We start from the raw sequence: 26572 nt of genomic DNA on the forward strand, positions 1-26572 counted from the left end.
CAAATGCAATATAAACGCTAGGACCCAACACAATATATTATAACTTGGAAGAGGGATGTCGTAATCCAAGCTACAAAATATTTGAACATAGATAAATGATGATTTACAAATTTCCACCATGAAAAACGAAAACATAGATTATTAAGTTTTGAATGAATTAAAATTCCTATATTCTTTTGAGATTCATTGAACTTTTCAATGGGATGTTTAAATCTCGATTGTGCCATTCAAGTTTGTGACTGGGATGCCGAGGATCACAAAACAAGGTGTGAATAATCATGCAAATTAACTTGATACTCTTAACTTTATCACCTAATCAATGTGCTGGTTAACCACACGCGCTCCACCAATCTATGATAAACATTAAGCTATCCTTTGACACTCTTACTAGTCCATGTTAGTGTGTCGGTTAACCACACACGCTCCACTAACGACTTGGTAAGGTACAAAGTGTAATTTCATGGGTTAGCACCAAATTCACATTTTCCTAAAATAACTAAGATTGGGAATTTATAAAACATTTAGTTACTTTATAGTAATCATTATACTTAATGAGATTTAGTGTCCTATCCTACCCGTTCGGCTAACGACCCTCCACCAGTCAAGGAAATGGTAGGTGAGAGTGGACACCCATTAAGCTGCCATTTTATAGGAAACAACCTTATACCCCCCTTATAGGCAGGCTTCGTGAATGAGGCCTACTAACGGTAAAACTAACTTATCTTATATATATATATATATATATATATATATATATATATATATATATATATATATATATATATATATATATATATATGTATATATATAATTAAACTTTTCATATTATAATAGTATAAGGGTTGAATTTTAAACTTTTAAAATTCTAGGGATTGGAATTAAAGTATTACTGTGTGAGACTTTAAAAATTCCAAAACTTGAGGGAAAGTTTTGAAACTCTTCAAAACTTTTCAACTTCATAACTTGTGAGTTTCATGGCCTATTAAAAATGAGGACTCTTCGTTTCTATAACCTATGAGTTCTTAACTACTCTTTTAAAGAAAAGACTTTTGGTAATCCATAACTTGATATGCACTCCATCAAAACACATGATCATATTCGAACTCATAGAACAAAGAAATTCATATCATCAATCTTCAAGACATTTAAGCATAATCATATTAACTAATTCTTGAAATTATGACAATTACCTTGTAATTAGATTAGGATAAACATTACCATATCATAAAAGACAGTTCAAATGATTAAAAACAGTTATAGGTAATGATCATAACCCAATTATGGCCAAAAAACTCAAAAAGCTTGATGTCCGCTCATTAGACTCGCTGAGTGCAAGTCCAGACTTGCTGAGTCCAAGGCTAAAAGCATCAACTCGTCGAGTCTGTTCATGGACTCGCTGAGTTGAGCAGTCAGACAACAAGTCCAGCTTTACAAAATCACATATAAGAAACAATATAGTAGAAAACAGGCCTAGTCTCTGATACCACTGAAGGGTTTTAAGCATCCTAACAACCTTGAGGTGCATATACAACCCTAGATACTTTGGAACTATGTTTTCTCTATTAATAATCCAAAATTAATTTCCAAAGCATTGTCCTATCTAGCATGTTATCATATCATAGGTACTTGTACAAATAAAACTAGATAGAAATACATACCTCTTATTGTAGTTGATTTCTTTGAGCTTTAAGAGCCTAACACCAATAATGTGAATGCCTCAAGTGGAATCCCAAATCACCACAACAACTTGGAAGACTTGAGATAATATGATGCCCTCTTAGAAATCGACTATCCTTCCTTATCTCACACAATAGTGCCAATTTCTAGAGCCTTGGACTTCTTTATATAGTATGGAGGATTAGGTTTACATCCATGTAAACCTTAATACCCATGACCTTTCACATACCTAGGATCCATGTGTCAAAAGCTCCATGGACTATCCATGGACTTCCATGCAAGCTTAGCCCATCCTAAATATTCAATTGGCCCATACTATTAGAATCCATATTTAACTAGTCTCTTTTGATCATTAAATTAACTCTAAATTAATTCTTGATCAATACTAATTAAATTATATGATTTCATATTAATATATTATAACTTATAATATAATAATAAACCATAAACATACTCTTCTCATAAAACTATCCATACAAATTGTTCCGGTGAAGTGAAACCCAAATGGACCATGTCAGGTCGGGTCAAGTACATACCAAATATATTTATGGACTTAGACACCTTATCCAACACTCCCAAGTATCCATCACATAGGCCATAAACCCAAAACATCCTTGCTGAAGATAACGCCTGGCCCTGGCTGGCGAATAGAAAGTCATCCCATATAAAGCACCCTCACTGTGGATCAGCAACTCTCCCCCACTTTGGGTCCGAACACATACCAATTGTAGCCTGCAATCAATCATCTCCGCATTGGGTCTCAACAAATCCATCACCACAATGACCTTGCTCCTGTACAGGGGAATCAGAACCAAATCAATCAGATATTTCTCACTAAATAACTCCAAAGTACATCCCCAGTGAACCTTCGACACTCACATCAGACGTTCATCGACAATCTTAACCTCTAGTGGATCATCCAACTCTCCTGTAACATCATCAAATCTCTTGCTAAGCGCAAGGGATACAAAAGATAGGGTAACCCCTAAATCGAATAAGACTAATGTAGGAATATCGTTCACAAGGAATAACCCTAAACATCAATACAAACACAAAAGCATAACACATAACATAAAGAAGAAGGTAAGGATAAGATACATACCAGTGACTACATCAGGTGTTACACGAGCCTCCTCAGTTGTCAGCTGAAATGACCTACTCTGAATCACTGGCGCCTCTGCCTTGCCCTGGTGATCACCAGTGATCCTTAGAGTCGCTGAAGCAGGTGCTTCTACTAGTCCTCTTGATGCTAAACTTGGGTAGTTGTCCTTCTTCTGGATCCTCTAGTTGAAATGGAAGCAAATCAAATATGATGTTTGGGTGGTGGTGGTAGTAGCAGTGTAGTCCCTGCTGAAAATCCCCCATCTTTCCGCACTTCTATCAGCTCGAACCACCCACTTTGCATACCCCACCATGTGCCTTGCCGCACTTACCACAATGGATTTGTCCTTACTAGCCCTTCTATCTATAATCGAACCCTTGGGTTTTTTCGCCAAAACCCCAGTCGTATGCATGTGCTCTACTTTCATCTTCCCTATGTGCTCCAAATCAATCTCCTATTCCCAGAACCTGGATATCATATCGTCCAAATTTGGGCAGGTGGAAAAACTAACAAACTCTCTGATATCATATCTTAGCATGTAATGGTATCGGCTCTTCCTCATCCCCTTATCTGCCATATATTGGGTTACCAATAGATTTCTCTCTTTGAACTTGGTGGTGATCTCCGCCACGGTATCAATCGACTATCTCATATCCAGAAACTCCCTAGCTAGTTGTTATACCTCAACAGCTAGTGCAAACTCTGCTCGAAACCGGGTCACAAAATCCAACTAGTTCATGGCTTCAATGGTTGGGGCTCCCAAGCTATATCCAAACTCCTCCCACCAATCCTGATCTCGCTCCCTCAGATATCTTGTAGTGAACCTCACCTTCGACCCCTCAAGGCAGAAGCTCATCATCTAGACACACTTAATATCTACTAGCCAACGCCTGGCAGAAATGGGGCCCTTCACCCCGAAGAATTCTGGTACCCTTACATCCACTAAAATCCTTGAAGGAGAAAGCGCAGGCCCCAGATAGGCTAGCGGCCAAATCAACTCTGAAGATACGAAGGCGATCCTCCATCAACTCCATGATTGACCCAAACGTCACCGAGGTCGCGTCAAGGATGCCTCTAGTAACCTCTGAAGCATTGAACTCACGTAATCCCTCATCAACTGGTTCGGTTCCCATGCCCGAACTAGATCCAGATCCTAAACCCCCTTCTCCATTGCGTGTCACCACCATGCTAAAACATAACCACATAAATAATCAGTAAATACACAAAGAGGTTTACACTCTCGAGCTTCCCAGAATCATCGTGGTCTTCTTGGTCTCGGGTATAAATCATGTGCTTTTAGTAGTACGGGCCCAATACTACCTTTAACACCTATCTATGCCTTACTCAAGGAATACACCGACTCCACCAAGTCACTCCTTCATATCTAATCTTCTCCTCATAGTCTAAGGCCTCCTACATACCAATACATATTACAAGGACTTCCTTGGGTTCCTTTCCTCACCATTCTCTGCTATCAGTTGCAGAAGGAACTCCTACTAATACCATCTAACCACCGCACGAATACAATTATATACTATCAGTACTAGATAATTCATTGAATGAAAGATCCCACACTACTATGGTTGGACTCAAGCAAGAGTTGCGCAATAGAGTTAAACTTATCCTTCTAAAATGTTCTAATCCCAAGAATATGTAATCAAACACATTCATCCACTAGTCATATGGTACTATTAAAATTCCTAAAAGCATAAAGCACGCAACATTTGAGCATCAAGCAACTCAAATCAGAACAAAACCTGAATAGGCCATCCTATTAGATAACTGATCTCATACTAGCATGTAATCTATAAGCTCATACGATAGGAAAAAAAGTCATCTCTCCTAGCATTCTATCATGCAATAATAAGCATATCCTTAGACCTAATCTAGCATGTAATTCTTATATCATAGCGTAAAACATATAACATCTATGGGTATTGTGGGAAGACTTGCTTGAGCTTGGCTAATTGCACGCATCACACCCCTTTCTTTAATTTAATATTCCTTAATTAAAATCTTTCTTTTTATAGAAAATCTGTCAAATCCTCAATTTGAGTTCGGGCATACCCGAGAGTATGCACGAATCCCTCAAACCAAAGCTTTGATACCAACTTGTAACATCCCAAAAATTAAGATAAAATTTTTGTTTTAAAATTCATTCCAATCGTACATTAATCACATCAAACTGTCAAAAGTATGTCATAATAAAATATTATCAGAGTACAAAATCACATGATACAGAAAAACATAGGTGGATGTAGTGCGATCAGGCCAGACACTTCCCTTTCGAAGTGAAAGTATCTGAAACATAAACTAAAAACCGTAAGCACGGTGCTTAGTGAGTTCCCCAAAAATACCCCATACCATACATATATAATAGTCAAAAACATATTGGGTCTATTTCACCCCCTTTGGTATCTTTCAACCGGTACTAGGTCTATTTCACCCCCTTTGGTATCTTTCAACCGGTACTAGGTCTATTTCACCCCCCTTCGGTATCTATCAACCGATACTAGGTCTATTTCACCCTCTTCAGTATCTTTCAACCGGTATCAAATCTATTTCACCCCTACCACTAACATATATAATCATAACAATGAGTCATAGAGACATCAAGCAGATACAGACATAACAGGTAATTATCATACTACAAACATAATCTAGTGGGCCAACATTTGTGCCTTCGACCCACAGATATAGTGAAGTAAACTCACCTAAAACTAAAGATATCGAATCACACTCAAGCTTTTGACTCGTGAAATCCTCTTACTAAATCACAAGTAAAGAAACCCTAATTATAACTTAGGTTAATAATCCAACCTGCAAGTCCAAACCCTAAATCCCGACTTCAAATGTAAAAAGGATGCTTAATCCTTGCCTTATTGGGCCTAACCCACCAAGTCCCAAATACAATTAGTCCCAAAGCCCAAAAGATAGACCATATCTAAAATGGGCCCAAGATCAACAAGGCCCATTACTGAAAAGCTTGTGGCCCAACAAAGGCCCAAGTCCATAAGTCTGAAATGGCCTAAGGCTAAAAATCCCAAAATCCTATCTGATGAGTACGCTCAGCGTACCAATAGTACGCCTGACGTACTTACAACCCTTGTACAGTCGGGACCTCAGACGCGTACATGTAGTGCACGTCTAGGAACGACCGGCGTATGTTGCAGCTGGCCAAATCCACCTTCTAAGGTCTTAATCAATTAAGACCTAACATCCAATTTTAGATCCAAGTTTATTAGAGTGTATTAAGCCATAAATTTGAAACTTTATGGCTTAATGCACTCCAATTTTAGATCCAAGTTCATTAGAGTACATTAAGCCATAAAGTTACAAACTTTATGCTTTTGCATGACTTAATGGGACTCAAACCATGAATTAAGCCTTTTATCTCCCTTAGGTGGTCACCAACTCATGCATGGTTGAGTTGTAACCTCCAATATCTGATTTTTATAACTTCATGCACCCCTAAGAGCCCAAAAAGACAGCTCAAATGGTTTGGAATAGTCCATACTCCATGAGACCAAAGTTATGGGACCAAAATATGCTAAGTTCTACTCCAAACTTAGATCTAGACTTAGAATGAACAAGTTTCAGACTTTATACCTCCAATTAGCTAAAATGATGAACAACCTCTGGATCTACAAGCACCTTCTTGTCCAATTCTTCTCCTCAAGATTTCTTCTTCTTCAAGATCACAATAAAACACCCAAAAACTCTTTGTAAGCTTAAGAATACTCTCAAGATGGCTAGGGTTTCGATATTAGCTCAAAAAGGCAATGAGGGCTGACAAGGTAAAGGACTTAGGGGGGTTAATGAGCTTAAATATGGTGCAATCCCTAAAAATTAAGGTTTTCCCCTGGCTTGTGTACGCATGGTTATGCCCATCATACATAGGGGACATCCCCTCTTCGCGCATGCGTAGGAGTATTTCGTGCATACCTTTTGTACGCCCAGCATACTCAAGTCTAGTCCCAGAATAATTGAAATAATTGGAAGAGTTTTTACTTGGCAATTCGGGTGTTACAAGGAAGCAGAAGCATCAGCTGGAGTAGACATATGTAAAAGGAAGGTAATTTTAGTTAGATAAGAATAATCCTTAAGATAGGAACCCAAAATAAAATATTAAGGGTAGGACGCAACTATATAATTCACAACTTAGAAAATGGATGTTGTAATCTAATTGTAAATTTTATAAAGGTAGGTAAATGACGATTTACCAATTCCACCAGAAAAGAAATGAAATTAAGGGAAATTCCTAGGTCTTTTAAGATTCATTGAAAAATATTCAATGGCATATTTAGTCTCAAATTATGCTCTTCTATTTGTGATTGGGATACCAAGGATCACAAACAATATGTGAATAACCATGCAAATGTGTTTGGTAACCTTATTTTCATTTATCATCCAATTGATGTGTTGGTAAACCACACATGCTCCATCAACAATGATTATTTATGAGATACCCATTACTACTCTTTATTAGTCCCTATTAGTGTTCTGGTTTCAAAACCCTAACCATAATTTCGAAATCCAAGGGGAATGGGCTAGGGTTTCGAAAAAACCTAACCCTAGTCGAAATTCTTGACATTTTAGGGTTTAATTTCTATTAACCCTAATTGATCTAATTCAAGAATTATATATGTTCAATTAAAAACAAACTGAACGCTCTGATATCACTGATAGGTTTTATGCAAAACAAATAAACTTAAAACCCTTAAGTTCACATGCAACCTAAGGATATATGTTTTCACTATTGAAGCAATAACTATGAATATCAAATAAGAAACCCTAGATGATATAGGCTATTTTCGAAAATACCAAAAGAAGATTTAGAATTACATACCTTATTGTTATTGTAGTAAATAACAATGATCCTTCACTTGTAGATCTCTTGGAAGTTAGCACCACAAATGTCGTGCCTCTAATGAAATCACACCCAAGCTAGTAAGAAGACAACTTGAAGGACAAGAGAGAAGAATAGATTTTCGCCCAACCCTTGGAATAATAGAGTGGCTAAAAAAATGAAGGCCTTAGGATCTTATTATAGTGGGAATAGGAAACCCTAGATAATTCTAATTTAAATATTTAATTAATATTTTAAATTTGGTCTTTATCTACCTCCTTATTGTCCACATGAGATATTCTAGAAACCCTAAAATATCCTTAAAAACCATCCAACCCTTAAGATGAAAGGTTCTGAAATATTTTGCTCAACTATTGAATAATTATACTTCAGACTTTATATTTTTAATTAATTTTATTAATCCTAAAATTAGTTTTAATTAATTTCTGATCAAATTCATTAAATAATAACTTTTCTAATAAATATATTATTTTAATAATATATTAATAAACTTCTTATTTCAATTTATTAATCAAATAATAAATTAATCTCTCTCTTTAAAAGTCATCATATCCAATTGTTAGGTTTAAGGGCAATCTAAAAAAACTGTACTATTATTAATTTAAGTATATACCAATTATTGTTGTGAGCTTAAATACCTAATTCAACAATTTAAATATCATGATATTTTTATTAGTTAATCAATTGAATTAATTAAAAAATAAATATCCTATTTAGCAAGGTTACATAATTTAAAAATAGTTGTCAAAATTGTCAAAATTAAAAATATCAAATATTATAAAACATTTCGGTCACGTAATACTTTAGCATTTTTATAGCTTTATAATCTTCTATGGTTTAGAAAAATTATCAGACAATGATAAATTATAAATTATACGAGATGGTTTAATTTAACATTCAATATGGATAAAGGATAAATTATTTAGATTGAGAAAAAACTTACATATACTAAAAGCTTTTTATTAAATAAAAGTTAATAAATAAATGATGCGCCGAAAATAATAAATCTTTGTGAGCTTAACAATTGGAAATTCTATAAATATAGTTGTGCTTTATAATAAAATATAATTTACATTTTAACCTTTTAAATTTGACCACATTTAAAAAAATATTTTCTGAAATATTACAGAAAAAAATAGCCATATACATATCATAATCTTTTTCATAGAAATAAGTTACTTATAAAACTAAATTAATAACCAAAAAATAAAATTATATATAAAACAAATAATAATAATATAACAATAATAACAAAAACAATAAATATAAAAATAGCCATTATTATAATAATAATAAGATATTATTACTATTAAATAAAATAATACTACATTTAATAGTAATACTAATATAATAAGTAAAAATAAATCTAAAAATAATAATAATAGTTAATGTGGATACAATTAAGATTTCAAGGGGTTTACTTAATATTATATTAATAGAACATTTAAATATATTATATAAAATAATTAAAAATATTATGAATAAAAAAAAGGTAATCTGTTACAATATTTTCATACAATATTTTCACAGGATCCTAATAATTAATTGATTGACTTAATTTGGGCAGATCTTGTATAAAAGGGAAATTAAAAGCAGGACAAACACATAAAATTAAGCTGACTTTTTTGTCGATATTTGATTCCTCTTCTCCTCATAACCATTTGAGTAGATATTTCATTGCGATCATACTCTTCTTCAATATCACTGTTTTAGCAAAACGACAGTAACAGATAGTATCTGAATCCAACGGTATATATACACACTATGCCGGCCTTAAAAGCTGGAAGCCGGCCACCATGGGTGGGTATTGCCGCCGCTGTTTGGGTCCAGATGGCCTCCGGCAACGCCTATGCCTTCCCTCTTTATTCTCACACTCTGAAATCTGTACTGGGTCTCTCTCAGCAACAGCTTACCATTCTCGGTGTTGCTAATGATATCGGAGAAAATGTTGGTATACTTCCGGGCATCGCATCTAATAAGCACCCACCGTGGGTTGTTCTTTTGGTCGGTGTTCTTGCTTCTTTCTTCGGTTATGGTGTCATTTGGCTTGCTATCACTGAGACTGTTCACAACATACCTTACTGGGTTGTAAGTTTTTTTTTTTTTTTTCAATGTCGTCTTTAAAAGTTTCACTTCTTACCTGCCCATCTTGATCGATTTGTGTTTAGAAATTTATGATTCTTGACCTTAAAAAACGGTAGTTAACGTATCTTGATTGCATGCGTTTCTGCTTAATTATAATATTCATTTTATCCCACATTGCTAAGAAGTTGGATTCATATAATACTCCTCGACCTAAGTTATGGTTTAGTCAACGTTGTAACAAGTTAATCCAACTATCCAGAATGGGTAGTTGACCTTTTATATTTTATGCTATATTTCTAACTCGAAAGTTCTCGATGTCTTGCAACTATTGGGCTTTTATGATGTAGTTTTTACGTATATGCGTGTGTTCCTTCGTGAATAGGGTTATAATGTGAAAATGATATAAGTATTTATAAATAATTGATTTTTTTAAAGCTAGTCCTTCCATTAACATACACAAAAATTGTTTAAGCGAGAGATGATAAAATAACTTATATATATAACTTAAAATTAGATACTTGGACTTCTAAATATTTATAAAATGATCTTTGAGAATCTCTGTCTAATGGACCGGATTGCATTTCGTACTATTCCCTCACTCATTTACATCCCTAAATCCTCGAAACCTACTCATTGGTTATCATGCTTACACAAATGTTGTAGGGATGAACTGGCAATGCTCTCTCTCTCTCTCTCTCTCTCTCTCTCTCTCTCATAAACAGTCAATGTAGAATAAATCTCCAAGGGATGCAGTGCGATTAAGATGATCATTCCTTTTGAAACCAGAAGTACCTGAAAGCATTTTAAACATAAACGGTAAGCACGAAACTTAGTGAGTTCTTCAAAATACCGAATATCATACATATACGTTAGCTCAAGCCTGTATCGGGTCTATTTCACCCCCGGTTCTATTTAACCCTCGAGTCTACTTCAATTTAAATGTCAGCTCAAGGGTGTACTGGGTCTATTTCACCACCGGGTCTATTTCACCCCCGAGTTTATTTCAACTAAATCGGTATTTTTCAATCGTAAGGGCCTATTTCACCCCACATACATATAGCAAACAGGTATAAAAGCATACATCAAGAGTCACAAAGACAATAAGCGCATACAACACCTAGTGTCCTACAATATAGTAAGAAGAATCACCTCAATCTAGAGATAACCAAACCATACGTGTTGCTGCTACCGGGCTCTTCATGCTGAACACATCCAAATTATCCCTAATTAATAACTAAGGCAATTACTCATAGTCCATAGTCCAATTCATACTCTATCATATCAATGGGTAAAAAACTATTTTACCCTACCCGCATTTGACCCAAAAACTCCTGGCAAACATCCCAAATGACCCAAGGCCCAAAAATGGCCCGTTATGGCACCTTGGTGTGTACGCCTTGCGTACTAACCCAATACGTCCGACGTACGATGCTGAAACCCAAAAACTCCATTTTTAGGTCTTATTCTTTTAAGACCAGATGTCGACATCCTCAGGTTCAAGCCTAATGGACGTCTAGAGTCATAAAGTTCCTGACTTTATGACCTAACATGACTTAATAAAGCCCAACACCAAACTTAAGCTTCTTAGCATAACAAAATGACCAAGGATTCACTTAAAAGGGCTTAATCCTTTAAAACTTTACATCTAAGGCTCAATATAATTCTAACGTATATCTTAATTAATAAAGTCATCAAGTTGATGCCTTTGCATGGCTCCAAGAAACCCAAAACCCAAATCTAGTCTACTAGCTTCACCAAAAGGTCAACAACTCATGTATGATTGGTCCACAACTATCAAGATGCAAACTTTATGAACAATGGACCTCAAAACATCAAAATACACAATCTAAAACTTCTGGAATGGCATTTATTCTCAAGAATCAACTAATGAGACCAAAAAGCACAAAAAACCCACTCACTAGCAAGATCTAACAAATGAACCATCAAGTTTGATACTTTTTACCTTCAGAAGATGCAATAAGGAGAACCACGCTAGGATCTACAAGCTCTAAGCAATCTAACTCTTATCCAATGAATTCTTCATTCTTAAAGTGCAGCAAAACACCCAAAAAGGTCAAGAAAGCTCTCAAAGGGGCTAGGGTTTCGAAATCATAGGTTGAGAGGGATAAAGGCTGAATAAGGGGAGGGTTTCCATGAGTTAAGATGTTTAAATATGTCCTAAACCCTAAAAATTAAGGTTTGAGTCTGGCGGCCATACGCCAAGCATATTAGGTTGGCCACAAGAACCTAGTACGCCCAACGTACTTGACTAGACCATATTCTTCCTATATTCTGAAAGTCATAACTTCTTCGTCCTGACTCCGATTTCGGCATTCTTGGTATTCTCGAAAAGGTAATGAGAAGCGCTACACTCCTATCAACTCTCCTTTACCTCAAAACCTTTCGAACTTAAATCCTTTATACATGAAAGATCTGAGCCATCACTTTTACCATTATACCCTTGGGCTCCAAAGCACAAACCGAACTATTGGATCACATAATCTACGTTAGCCACATCCAGATGGGTCTAAACCTCTCTTTCTCAATTCCCAAAGCCTTACGACAATTGATTTTCGAGTCACGACCCCAAATTAAAAAACAACTTGAAATAGAGTGTTACAGTTTCTGGTTATCTTTTGCAATGTTCTTTATTTGGGAGACGGGAGGTCATTCCAAATCACAAAATGCAAACCCGACACGGGATGATACAAACATAGATGAAGAAGTACAAGAAGATTTGTTTAAATGTAGTCACCGCCCCTGCCTTGAAGTCGCTAAAAATGGTAATCAAAAATTGAAAATGGATAATAAAATATAAGAATATCAAAGTAAAGAAGGTATATATGAATAATAATAATAATAATAATAATAATAATAATAATAATAATAATAATAATAAAATCTCTAGTCCTACAACAACACCGAAATCGGGTGATTGATCGACTTCTAAATTGAAATCCATATAAGAGGTAATTATGAGGCTGAAATTGAACGATAATTAAGAAACAATGAGAGATTTTGGAAAATTGTTGAGCAAATTAATGAGATATAAATGGAAACATGAGAAAATAAGGATTTATAAAAGGAGAGTAATTTAAATCCAAAATCCGGATTATACACCTTTTAATCAACATAAATTGTTTAAAAAAATTAAAAATTATGATAAAATGACAAGTGTCAAAAGTACACATGTCATTTTTAGAGAGTATAAGAAAAAAAATTGAAAATTATGAAAAAATAACAAATGATTAAATTATTTTTATTTATTAAAGAGGATATACTTTTTACAAAATCCTAATAAATGTATTTACGAAATCATTGTCCAAGAAGTATTTCTTTAATTTGGGCACAAGTAGAAAAAGGGAAATTAAAATCATATTCTATTACTTAAATAATAAACCATGCATATATATATATGGCTCTCTATATGTACAATAAAAACCATAAAAACTTTCCAGCTAATGAAAAACAACAAAAATCATAGATATGCAACCACAACGGGCAAATGTTAAACATAAAAACCCGAATAGATTTATACACTATATAAAAAACCTAATCAAGAAAGAGAACAATAACCAAACCATAAACGTAAAAGTTGACCATTCTGTCAACCACACTATACTGGTACAATTCGCGCTAAAACAAGGCAAAAATGGATGTGATCATTACTCCATCAACAAATAAGATATTTGTGGTCTCTTCATTCTTTAGAATGAGAGCAAAAAACGATTTGCATGAGCATAATAATTTGGCCAATGCATGTACAATTACACTGGGAGGCTCTATATAATCATTATAAAAATGTTGTGACACATATATGATAAGAATCAAATAACCCCTAAGCCTATTGTTTGGACATTCAACCTCGTAAACCTTTGCTTATGCCCATGTTAGAACTTGTTAGAGCTCACAAAAACCGATCTAACCAAATAATTAGTGGGCTTAATTGGGATTTCAAACTATTTAACTAAATGGATCGATTCGTTTAACCCATTTAATTAAATGGGTTGGATTACAATTGAAATTGGTTGAAAATCCCAAAGAGATTAACAAATCCATTTAAAAACTATAAATTCTTCTATGTAAAATTTATCAAATATTACTATTAATTAGTTTATATAAAAAAAATAAAAAATTAACCAATTTTAGAAAAATAATATACTTGAGGCGACTATTACTCGTTTAGATAGTAACCCTAAACGTTGTGGTCTCGAATTCTTCTCGAAAATTGAAAAGGAAAATGAAGAAAATGAGAAAAAATGAGAAAAAAAAAATAGCAATTCTTATTTTTTTAATAGAAGAAAGCATAAAGAAGACAAAAAAATAAAGAATACGGGTAATCTTCTACCTAACTTTCCTTTCATAATAAACAGGTAAGGAATAAAAAAGCAATCTCATATGAATAATGGCTTTGCCATTTACCGATTTATCTTTGAACCTAAGATAAAAAAAAATTATATAGCCTATATTTTATTTTTATTTATTTATTTATTTAAACAACAAATACAAAATATTCCTAAACTACTCCTAAATTTATCTATGTCTCAGACAAGATTCAGAGGTCGTTTGATAGTTGTTAACTGAGTTAAAGCTGACTGGGTTAGAAGTTGAATGAGTTAGAAGTTCTAACGACCGGGTTAACTTCTTACTGGAATTTGTTTTTTATTTTACATATAACTGACTATACAAAATACTATATTACCCTCAAACAACTTTTGTTATAATGATTCTGTTATGATCCACCATTTAATTTACAAATGGTCATACAATATACATCACCAACTTCCATTTTACAACATTTTCCCCCCTTTTTGGTAACACATTGATTAGTGTTTCACATTTTAGATAAAAAGCAATAAACATTGTATAATTATAATTACAAACTATGAAGGCATAATAAGGGTAGTTTAGTTTTTTTTTTCCTTTCTCGGCTAAGAAGATGCAATAATCCCCATCTCCTCTAATAATGCTTCTATCTTTTTTGTCTTTCCCCCAATCTGATTACACAGCAGAAGGGCTATAGCAGAATGAATTTGTAAGCATAAATGCATGTAATGTGTCATTGAAGTGAAAATAGAAATCATAATCAGAAGATTCATGGTATATCAACAATTTAAAACATATATTAAACATAAAGTACCCCTTCTAGAGCTCCCTCGTCCCCCAAAACACCTCTACAAAACCAAACTCGTCCCCAACAATCCTATTTCATCAGCATCATCACTAAACCCCATTTCAATTCTTCAAGAAGAATCACATCTTTTTTTTTCTCATTTCTTCATAAATATGCCTCCTATTTCACAATCAGGCCCTCTCTTCTCCAATCTCTTCAGTTCTTACGATCAAATCCCAACAGAGACCCTGATCTTTTCTCAATCCTTCTTTTTGTTTTACTAATTGGTAATTTCTCAATCCAAGATATCATCTATGGAGTAGAGTTTTACAGGATTGATCGTAAGAACTGGCCTTTGAATCATAAAAAATCAATTTCAACACAGCTTAAAAATCGATTTCAACACAGCTTAAAAAATCGATTTTGCAGAGATGAGAATCGCAAACCTGTAAATTAGATCAAATTGGAATAAACAATTGTTGAAAGAGGAGCGATGTGGAAGGCCAGAAGGAACAGAGTGTGAGGTTGAAGGAAGAAAATGTTTGCAAGTGAGAAGGGCAATATAGGAAAAGAAGGGTTTTGTCTCGGTCAACCATTATTTTTTCACGGACTCGGTAAGCCATTGATCAACCATCGATTGACCGAGTAAGAGAAAATATTTTTTTATCAAACGGGTCGATTCGGACCGGATCAGATAAAAGCTCTGAATGGACCTAATCAGAGGGAAATCAAACAACCCCTTATACCCTCAAAACCTTAAGAATAAAAAACAACACCTCATACTAGAAGTCTTTTGATTATGTAGCCTATATAATCATGTAAATGGCGCTCGTGTTGTTTTGTCGATCATCAAACTACTTCAATCCCCTCCCTTTCTTTGAACAGTGAAATATAATATATGTTTACATTCTCTTTTTTTTTTTTTTCGTTATTAAACTCGGGAACAGAATGTAAACCCCAGTCGTCTTAAGCCTTTTACCCTTCTCCTTTTCTTTCATTTCACTTCCAAACCACTATATTCTTTAATCTTTAAATCTTTAATGTTTAATCCATTATTATTTGGGCTATTGAAAACATATAAAATCAACCCAGCTTCAACCCATTTAGTAAATAGTCGGATTGTGTATTAACTTTTTTTACTTGTTAAAATGTTAGACTGGATTGAGATTTTCAAACATATTTAACATGACGAACAATGTGTTATTATGCATCGCATATAGACTTTTTCTTTTATGTATTATTGGCTCTTTTTTATTTTGTTTTTTTTTATACTTTAATATTTAAATATGTGGAAATGGTATAGAAAAAACCGACATTTTTCGTTGTTTTTTTCTTTTACCAAAAAAAGTCACGAGTCATGACAACAACGCACATTATATGGTTTTTAATTTGATTTTTTTTTCTGAAGATACGTATTGGCATAAAAAAAATCTAAACTAAAACTTCAACATCAATTTATAAATAACTTTAGCAGATATACGGTTTTAAGAAATACACAGAACTTATTGACTACCATATTGTTGCTCTATCAACTATGTATCTTTATTTATTTTCGAAGCGTTTTCGACAATATTTAATTTTTTACATAATATTGTGTGAATTTTAAAAAAATTCGTGACTTTAACAAGAATTATTTATGCATTATTTAAATTGTCACTGTGTGTTTAATTTGGCTACAAAAAGAATTAGTTTTCCCAAATTGTTAAAATTAGCTCTACTCCATTAAATTTTTTATAAATACATAAAATAATTTTACAAATAAAGATAGTGCTACCTAATTATCTTTCATTTCATCTTAACTAAATGCTTGCAAACTGCAAACAATACAAAAGTATTTATATTATTTTATTAAATACTTTTATACCTATTTTATAAAATAAAAAAAAAAAAAAAAAAACTTGTTATTAATAATTTTTTTATAGCTAAAGTATTCACAAATATTCTTATCTTAATTATTATAATTATTTTTTATGTTTTCTACATTTTAAATGATTAAATTTCATAAAGTAATATAATAATAATAAAGTAATATCTTTATTAGTTACAAATTTACAGAATAATAGTAATAAATTAGTTTGCCTTTTTTGTCCAAATTCCAAACCACAGACCTTCCTACCATGAATCTTTTGAGTTTTGATAGCTATTTCTTCACAGATCGAAGTCGACAATTTCATCACCTTTGTACTAATTAGGCCCTTACCCACTAAATCAACCTTTATGTCTGTCGTTCATCTTCTCAATTCTCATCATACCTGATTATGGTATAGCTCATGTACACCTACTACCAAATCGATTCTCTATTCCAGTTCCTTGTCACTGATTTAGCAAACATACAGTATCTGAATCAAACGGCGAATAAACACTATGCCGGCCCTGAAAGAAGGAAGCCGGCCGCCGTGGGTGGGTCTTGCCGCCGCTGTTTGGGTTCAGGTCGCCTCCGGCAACTCGTACGCTTTCCCTCTTTACTCCCCCACTTTGAAATCTGTACTGGGTCTTTCTCAGCAACAGCTTACGATTCTCGGTGTTGCTAATGATTTTGGGGAAAATTTTGGTATCATTGCGGGCATTGTTTCTAACAGATACCGAGCGTGGGTTGTTCTTTTGATCGGTGTTCTTGCTTGTTTCTTTGGTTATGGTGTGATTTGGCTTGCTGTTACGGAAACTGTTCATAACCTGCCTTACTGGTTTGTAAGTTTTTTTTTTTTTTTTTCTTTAAAAAACGTATATTTGATTTTTATTTTTAAAAATTAACTTTAATGATTATTTTATTTTATTTTATTTTTTTTCACGTTTAATCCCTGTTAATTTGAAATAACTATATTACATTTATCAATTCCTTTTTTCATTTATTTTTATTTGTAATAGTTGATATTAAGGTTGTTAATATATATATATATATATATATATATATATATATATATATATATATATATATAATATTTGTGTTAAATAATAAATCATTAAGTATATTATACATATTAATCACATCGTTTCAGTAAGGGTCAATCGGTAAAGGGCCTACTAAAGAGAACTCGACCAAATAATCGACCAACTCGACGAGTTTTACAACGTAACCGGTGGACCGCCAGATAAACATTGTTGGTGATTCACTTAAGATTTTCCAAAGATCCCTCACTCTTTATTGTTTCTCACGTCTAACCACCATTGAACCCATCCCACCCTTTCCTCCCTCAAGATCCAGTGGCACCCCAAAAATTGATCAACTAAAACTTAAAATCAAACCTGAATAAAGTGATTCACAGTCAGCGATGATCTACGTCAAACGCTTTCGATCCCATTGCTTTTCGCGATCTGTGATATCGTATCCATTACCAGCGGCGATTCCACTATGGTGCCCATAGTGGCACTAGCGACCCTTGTTGTTTTTTTGGACGTAGTGTAAAAAATTCCGAATTTTTTGTTTTTTCTACTATTGTGTCACTACGTACAAAAAACGTCATCAGCAACACCTACTACGAAATCATGTGTCTGCTCCTGTGCACCACACTTTTGTAGTTACGACATTGTATAACTGGTTGGGTTCCTTATAGTGGCATCGATCCCACCGACGATTAATCTGATACCCATCTTTTATAATTGCATTCGGACCTTGATAAGTTCAAGCGAGTGATTTGAACATCCGACTACGATTGATGTTATTCCTCATTCAACAAATCATTTCCATCCTATAATCACTTTGAAAATCAAACCTTAAACCAACAAATCAAACCTAACTAAACCATAAACCTGCAAATTAGAACCCATAAGGTGCAGGAGAAGAAAGAAGATTATGATTGACACTTATGGTAGTTGTGCCGACAGAAGAAGATGTTGGATTTGTGAGCCATACAAGAAGATTCAAATAATCCTGCTCCACTATAAAAGTATCCGATGATGTTATTTTTTCGACGACGGGCTCATGTAATCCACCATGATGTCACTGAAGATGTTAAAGTGAACGAAGAATCCATTCCACTCAAGATTTTGGTTTAAAGAATGATGAGGATTATGGGAGATACACTGAAAAGGAGATTGTTGTGGGTCGGTGGCCGCATTTTGATTTTATGGGGAGTGAGTTCGTCACCAAGATGGATAATATGGAAATGGAGATAAATGGGTGGGGTAGGTAGGGCGTGATAAGTTTAGTTGTTTAAAATTTATTAATAAATGTGAAAAATGGTATGAATTTATTTTCTATTTTTTAATAAATACAAAATAAAGCAAGAAGGGTAATATAACCATTTTATGTAGGGCAAATGATGATTTTTGCAAATTTAAACTAATGAGAGATGAAGCGTGCAAATTTAAAACAAACGAGGTACAGTTCAAATTATTTTTTGAAAAACAAGACTGAACATTTTTTTTGATACCTGCACGAGAAGCAATTTACGTAATTTACTCTTTACCTTACCTGCATCTTTGAAAAACTTTGTTCTTACTTACCTACCAATCTTGATCGATTTGCCTATAGATTTTTAAAAATATGATTCTTGACCTTAAAAAAATTTTATGCATCCTGTTGCTTTCTATAATTCAAAATGTCTAGATTGTCTTGCAATTCCTGGGCCCTATGATGTAACTTTCAGTTAAATTTGTATCTTCTTTCTTGGAACATGATTTTATAATTAAACTAAAATTATATATGTTGTCCAAAGTTTCCTCCTAAAAAAGAGCTCTGTTAAACTCCAACATACACAGACACATTGGATATGTAGAGTCATGTGTAGCTGATGTGTGTCAATTAGGTGAAACACTTAATCCGGACATCTATACATAATTGTTTTGTTTTTATTTAACTTAGACAAAATATCTTATTGGTTTAAGCAAAAAAACCTTGTTTTATGTATTAAGACACTAACACTTACATATTTTACTTTTTCCCCTCTAAATTTCATTTGCGACAATTATTGTAACTAGTGTTTTTTTTCCTAGAATATAACAGCAAAACGGTAATTTACTCTCATTCATACGTTTTATATATTTGGTCAAATAAAAAGAAAAGAAAACATTATGTATATAACAACATTTTATCATATCACTAGCCATTCAGCCACTTTACTGAACTTGATGGAAAAAAATACATTGATATATCTTAGTCATATTGTCTGAGTGTTAGATTTTCTCTCCATTAGACAATGCAAGTTTACATATAAATCTTTTATTTATTTTTGAAGTGTTTTCAACATTATTTAATTTTTTACATAGTATTGTGTGAAATTTTAAAAAACTCAGCGACTTTTAACAAGATTCTTTTATACATTATTTTAAATATTCACTAGGTGTTTAAATTGGTTACACAATGGATTAGTTTTCCGGAATTGTTAAAATTAGTTTTCATCCTCTAAGCTGTTATATAAACACATAAAATAATTTTTTGATTAAATATAGTATTACCTAATTATCTTTATTTCAATTCAATACTTGCCAACTGCAAACAATATAAAAATATTTACATTATTTTATTAAATATTTTTACCTATTTTATAAATCAAACTTGTTCTTTAGTCATTTTTTATAGTTACGTATTGAGGAAATATTCTTTACCTTACTATTATTATTTATTTTTTTACATTTTAAATAATTAAATTTCATAAAGTACTATAATAATAATAATAAACTATTGTACTAATTAGTTAAAAATATACAGAATAATAATAATTTAATCTGTCTATTTTGTCCAAATTCCAAACCACAGACCTTCCTACCATGAATCTTTTGGGTTTTGATAGCTACTTGTTACAGATTGAACGATTGTCGACAATTTTATCACGCCTTGTACTAAATAGGCCCTTACCCACCCACTAAATCCAACCTTTCTGTCTGTCGTTTTTCTTCTCAATTCTCATTATACCTAATTATGGTATAGTTCTTGTACACCTACTACCCTAATCGATTCTCTCTTCCAGTTATTTGTGACTAATTTAGCAAACATACAGTATCTGAATCAAACGGCGTATACACACTATGCCGGCCCTAAAAGCAGGAAGCCGGCCGCCGTGGGTGGGTCTTGCCGCCGCTGTTTGGGTTCAGATCGCCTCCGGCAACGCCTACACTTTCCCTCTTTACTCCCACGCTCTAAAATCTGTACTGGGTCTTTCTCAGCAGCAGCTTACAATTCTCGGTGTTGCTAATGATTTTGGGGAAAATGTTGGTATACTTCCGGGCATTGCTTCTAACAAATACCCACCGTGGGTTGTTCTTTTGATCGGTGTTTTTGCTTCTTTCTTTGGTTATGGTGCCATTTGGCTTGCTGTTAGTGAAACTGTTCACAACGTGCCTTACTGGGTTGTAAGTATTTTACTTTTTCTTTTTTACCTTCATCTTTGAAAGACGTGTTCTTAATTACCTACCCTTCTTGATCGATTTGCCTTTAGACTTTAGAAATATGATTCTTGACCTTAACAATGGTATTTTACTATTTTTATGCATCTTGATTTTTGCAATTCTTATGTTCTATGATGTTCATCAAAATACTAAAGAGAGAGATGATAAGATACTTATAGTTAACTAAAATTAGATACGTTGGGTCCTAAATTAATAAATTTTCTCTTGGAAAGAGCCTTGATATTAAGGCTGTCTTTCGCTCTCCACAAATAAGCTGGCTTATTTTTTGAGGGTTTATAGATTGGTAAGCCAAAAAGCTAGCTTTTTTAAAAGATTAGTTTTTTATGAGTATTTTAAAAAAAATTTCAAATACACACCTTAATTAATTATAAAAACACATAATCTTACACATCCTTTTATGTAATTTTATACATTTCAGCTAGCTTTTCAACTAGTTTTACCGTAATTTTTTATCAGCTAGCTTTTCAGCTAGTACGCTAAACATAGCCTAAGAGACGGATTAGACAGGTAGAGTCGTGTCTACCTGATATGATGTGGGTCACTAAGTTAGTTACTTAATTAGTACAGCCATACATCACTATTTTTTTTAGTTAGGGTTGTGCTATATATACTCTTACTCACATAAATAGTCATCTCAGAATATACAAACACTATTACACGCATAGAGCATACATACATATAGAAATTGCTTACCCCTTAGTTTTTTTTTTTTTTTTTTTTTAAATATTTTTTTCCACTTGCTAACTCCTTTTGCGATAAAATTGATGAATGTTGTACTTTTGTTTTCTAGAATCTAACTGTAAAACACTCATTTAGTCTCATACTCTCATTCAAGCGGACATCATTATCAATTCAACCACTTCATCTATATATGACTTAATGGAAAAAAAAAACACTTAACTTGCTCTGATACCATATTAGTAAGATATGTTGAGTTTTAGATTTTCTCTCCTTTACACAATACAAATATACATATAAATCTAAAAAGAAACATAACCTTTCATACTATGCAGTTATGGATCGCGCTTGCTGTTGCCACCAACAGCAGTGCATGGTTAGGGACAGCTGTCCTCGTCACCAACATGAGAAACTTCCCTCTAAGCAGAGGCACAGTTGCAGGCATTCTCAAAGGCTACGTAGGCCTAAGTGCTGCAGTTGTCACAGAAGTTTACACCATGGTGCTAAAAGGATCCGCATCATCACTACTACTCTTCTTAACACTCGGTATCCCATTCATATGTTTAGCCCTAATGTATTACATTCGCGCATGTACTCCCTCCGAAGCAGACCCATCAGAAAACGCGCATTTTCTCTTCACCCAATTAGCAAGTGTTGTGCTTGCAGTCTTTCTTCTCACAACCACGATACTAAAAGACGTTGTGCATCTAAGTAACACGATTTCCTACACTTTTATTGGAATAATGGTGGTGCTTTTACTAGCACCTCTTGCAATTCCAATTAAAATGACTTTGTTTCCTAACAAGAAGCTTACTCGGCCTGGTAGTTCTACGGTTTTGAATGATCCGTTGTTGACATTGACACCATCGAATTCTGATATGAATCTTGAGAAGATTAATGATGGTGAAGATATTTCTGAGGTGGATGCGCTTCTTGCTGTGGGGGAAGGGGCTGTGAGAATTAAGAAGAAGAGAAGGCCGAGAAGAGGGGAGGATTTTACGTTTCGTGAGGCGATTGTGAAGGCGGATTTTTGGCTTTTGTGGTTGGTTTATTTTTTTGGTGTTGGATCTGGTGTTACTGTTCTTAATAATTTGGCTCAGATTGGTGTTTCCCTTGGGTTTAATGATACGACTACACTTTTGAGTTTATTTAGTTTCTGCAATTTTCTCGGCCGGCTTGGAGGTGGCGTTGTTTCAGAATATTTTGTAAGGTAAAATCTTTTATCCAAAAGGATAAGACTCCTTTTTGCATATTAACTGTTGCAGATGAGACTGTGTTTAGCTGATGTTGGACATTGACATTTACGGTGAAAGCAGAAATTTGTTGTGCTTTAAGAATAGAGTTGGCAATGGGTTGGGTTGGATTGGTTCGGGTTGATACCAGTTTTTTCCAACCCAACAAAATAATCAGGTTGAGTTATTTTAACTCAACCTGATCCGTTAGATAAACAGGTTAACCCAAAGGTTAACATGTTTACTTTTTATCCAACTTGGATAAACAGGATAACCTGGGTTATCCCGTTTAAAATTTAAACTTTACTTAAAAATAAGTTTCGACTTGGTTAAATACGTTATAAAACCAAATAATTATTCAAAGTTTCAAAACATGACTACTAATTAAATGTTACATTAAAAAAATATCTATTATTAAACGAGTTGGCCGATTGATTTCATGTAAAAAACTAACAGGTTTCCTCAGATTACTCTGTTAAATTAAACGAGTTGAAAATCTCAATCCAACCTGCTAATTTTTTTTTTCAGGTGGAAGACGATTCCACGAACATTTTTGATGATGATAACACAAGTGATAATGGTGATAACATATCTTCTATACGCATCAGCTCTAAAGGGAACACTTTATATTGCAACAGCCTTACTTGGAATCTGCTATGGTACTCAATTTGGTGTTATGATTCCCACATCATCTGAGCTTTTTGGGTTAAAAAACTTCGGTTTAATCTTCAACTTCATGGGGTTAGGAAACCCAATTGGTGCTCTTTTATTCTCAGGAATGCTTGCAGGTTATGTTTTTGACACAGAAGAAGCTAAACAAGGTGGGTCCACCTGCATGGGTCCCAATTGTTTCAGGCTCACGTTCCTTGTTCTTGCTGGTGTTTGTTGTATAAGTACAATTTTGAGCTTGATTTTAACCATCAGAATTCGACCCGTTTACCAAATGCTTTATGCGGGTGGGTCGTTTCGTTTGCCTCAAAGTGCTGGACATTGAAGATTAGGGTTTAATCTGAGTTGACATTATGTTTGCGCATAGTGATTGTGAAAGTTACAGGTTAACCTAATCTGAGTTTAATATTTAATGGTGATGTATAATTGAACAACTATGTTTATTTTGTAGTAGTGATGACATATAGTCATGTAGCATGAGCCCAATTTTAAACTGGGTAAGTGGTATGGTGTTGTGTTTAATTTGGGGGTGGGGGGGTGTTGAAGTTTGATTGTCCCCTGTGCATCAGGGATTGTAATTTGATGTGCAGTTTTGCATACGGATGCTATATATATAATATTGTTATTTTGTGTTGAATTATGAGATTTTAAATTAGGAATTGATGGGTAGCAGCCAAACTTCCATGGCTGAAAGGTAAAAGGACCCCATGACTAATAAGTATGTCTACCTCTTGCCCTTGGACCGGTGTAATTTTAATCATAGATTTAAAAGCATGGGTTGACTTGACTAAATTGTATAATCTCATTAAAGTATATGAGTAACTAAATATATCATTTATGCATCATTGTTTGTTATTTTATTAAATGGTAAACATAGGCATCATATTAGTTCTATATTTATTTATTTTTTTGTTTTCATTAAGACTTGAATTCTCAACATTTGGCTAATGGATAAATTTCCACCAACACTGTTGGACTATAAGCTCTTTGGTCGGTATATGATATTGTCGGGCTCTGGCAATAAATAACCTAACAATGCAACATTGTCGTCTTTAATTTCCTTAAGTTGAGAAAAAGGAACATGATGCCATATATTGAGTTCTAAGTAAAGGAACATGTAGGATGTTTGGGTTACAATGACATGGAATATGGGAAATGGTTTCAATTGGGTATATACCTTTTATATTAGTGAACTTCTTCGAGAAAAATTAGTGAATTAAGTGGTTATTTTGCGACAGTAATTAAAACTTTGTGTTTTGGGTTCCAATTTAGAGTCTATAACCGGTTTTAAGGCTGACTTGATAGATGCAGCCATTCTTGCAATCGCTCTCAACTTCATTTAATATTGATAAAACATATTTAAGATTTCTTTTTGATTGTTGGATTGTTTGGGACAAGGTTCTTCTCTCGTAGGATTGCCTAGTGATGGAAAACCGAAAAACCGGTTATAGCTGATAAATGGGTACATCATAATAAAAGATACCGACTTTATAGAGCTCGGAGATTCAATAAAAACATTAGCCCAGTGTTATGCAGATGACATAGTGTTACCCATATATGTCGTCATTAAATTTTATATCAAAAGATTCCAAATTTAATTAATTTGATACAATTTTATTACATAAACTATAACCCTTTATCAATCCCAAGAATACCCCCAAAAGGGTTAGCATGCTTAACTTTGCTAAAAGTAAATTACGACTTTCACCAGAGAAAAACAATTCAGAGCTGTACTTTTCTTTCAAAGCAAGATTTCACACTTGACAGTGGTGGAAGAACATTAAAAAATAGCATCCATCTCACCATTAACTCTTCTAATAATTCATTTTAAAAAAAAATACAGAAAAGAAAGAGGGTAATAGGGGAAGAAGATGATTGCTATTAGATCTCAAGTAGGTTTCAAATTCTGAAACATGGTGTCCCATCTAATCTCTTGAACACCACCTCCACCCCCACCTCCAGACCAGTAACCACCATCGTCTTCTTCATCATACTTCTCATGATCATCGCCATCGTAACCATCATTTTTTCCTTGATCATACCGGAGATCATAAACCAAAGGACTCGCAAAGTTGTTGATTCTAGCACTATCGGACTTATGGTAGCTATTAGTGAGCAAAAGAGTAGGAGGAGTAGCTTGTTTGAAGGTCATCGATCTCTTGTGTCTTCTCAACATCGTACCTTTCCAACCATAACTTTTACTAACGAGAACCAGAGCTGACTCATCCCGGCGAACCCATGTCTGGATGTAGCTAGCCAAGGTCCTTTTGGTCTTTTTCATGGCGATGATGAGCTTTGAAATTGGGTGTGTGTGTGACCCAAGTGAACCTTTTTGTTTTCTAGCAAGTTTCAGTATTTCTAACCTGTGTTTGGCTATGGAGATCCCCATGCTTTGAAGGAATTCATGGTTGAAGTAAGTTATGTCGCCTTCTTCAAGCTCGTTTCGAGAGAAAGCCATACCATATTCGTAAATAAGTGAAGGTTCAAGCCCGGATTTTGATAGCCAAGAAAACCAGTCAATGGATTGATGCATTTTTGTCACTGGAATGAACGTGTGTGATGATTTTGAATGGAAGATGAAGTTATTTATATGAAGAATGAAGTAGAGGGGTAATAAGGAAGGGGCAAATATGACATTTGGTAGTATTGAGATGGTTTTAAGAGGGAGAAAAAGGACAATACGAAGAGGGTTTGTGGGGTATAGCACTATAGCCAAAGTGAAGGGGAAAGTGTAGGGGTGTAAAGTGTATGTGTGTGTGAAGTGAAGGGGAAGAAATCTTGATGGGGCAATTGGCATCAAT

At 33.9% G+C, this 26572-nt stretch overlaps 2 protein-coding genes across 3 annotated transcripts; one reads left to right on the forward strand and one right to left on the reverse strand.

Moving 5' to 3' along the window:
- Nucleotides 1-16936: 16936 nt before the first annotated feature.
- On the forward strand, nt 16937-24408 carry LOC145042695 (protein NUCLEAR FUSION DEFECTIVE 4-like). Of its 2 annotated transcripts, none has more exons than XM_078991158.1 (3): nt 16937-17535; nt 22206-23080; nt 23631-24408. In XM_078991158.1, exons 1-3 carry the CDS (start codon nt 17212-17214, stop codon nt 24094-24096), a joined length of 1665 nt encoding a protein of 554 aa, XP_078847284.1. In that variant the 5' UTR covers nt 16937-17211; the 3' UTR covers nt 24097-24408. The 2 variants fall into 2 exon arrangements, with proteins under 2 accessions (XP_078847284.1, XP_078847282.1); XM_078991156.1 differs by lacking the exon at nt 16937-17535 and adding an exon at nt 20548-21135.
- Nucleotides 24409-25481: 1073 nt separating this feature from the next.
- Nucleotides 25482-26356, reverse strand: LOC145042696 (uncharacterized). Its single transcript, XM_078991159.1, has one exon. The coding sequence runs from the start codon at nt 26302-26304 to the stop codon at nt 25660-25662; it is 645 nt and encodes a 214-aa protein (XP_078847285.1). The 5' UTR covers nt 26305-26356; the 3' UTR covers nt 25482-25659.
- Nucleotides 26357-26572: the final 216 nt, after the last annotated feature.

The sequence above is a fragment of the Lactuca saligna genome, chromosome 4 (assembly GCF_052625555.1).
Source record: "Lactuca saligna cultivar CGN05327 chromosome 4, ASM5262555v1, whole genome shotgun sequence".
NCBI lineage: Eukaryota > Viridiplantae > Streptophyta > Magnoliopsida > Asterales > Asteraceae > Lactuca > Lactuca saligna.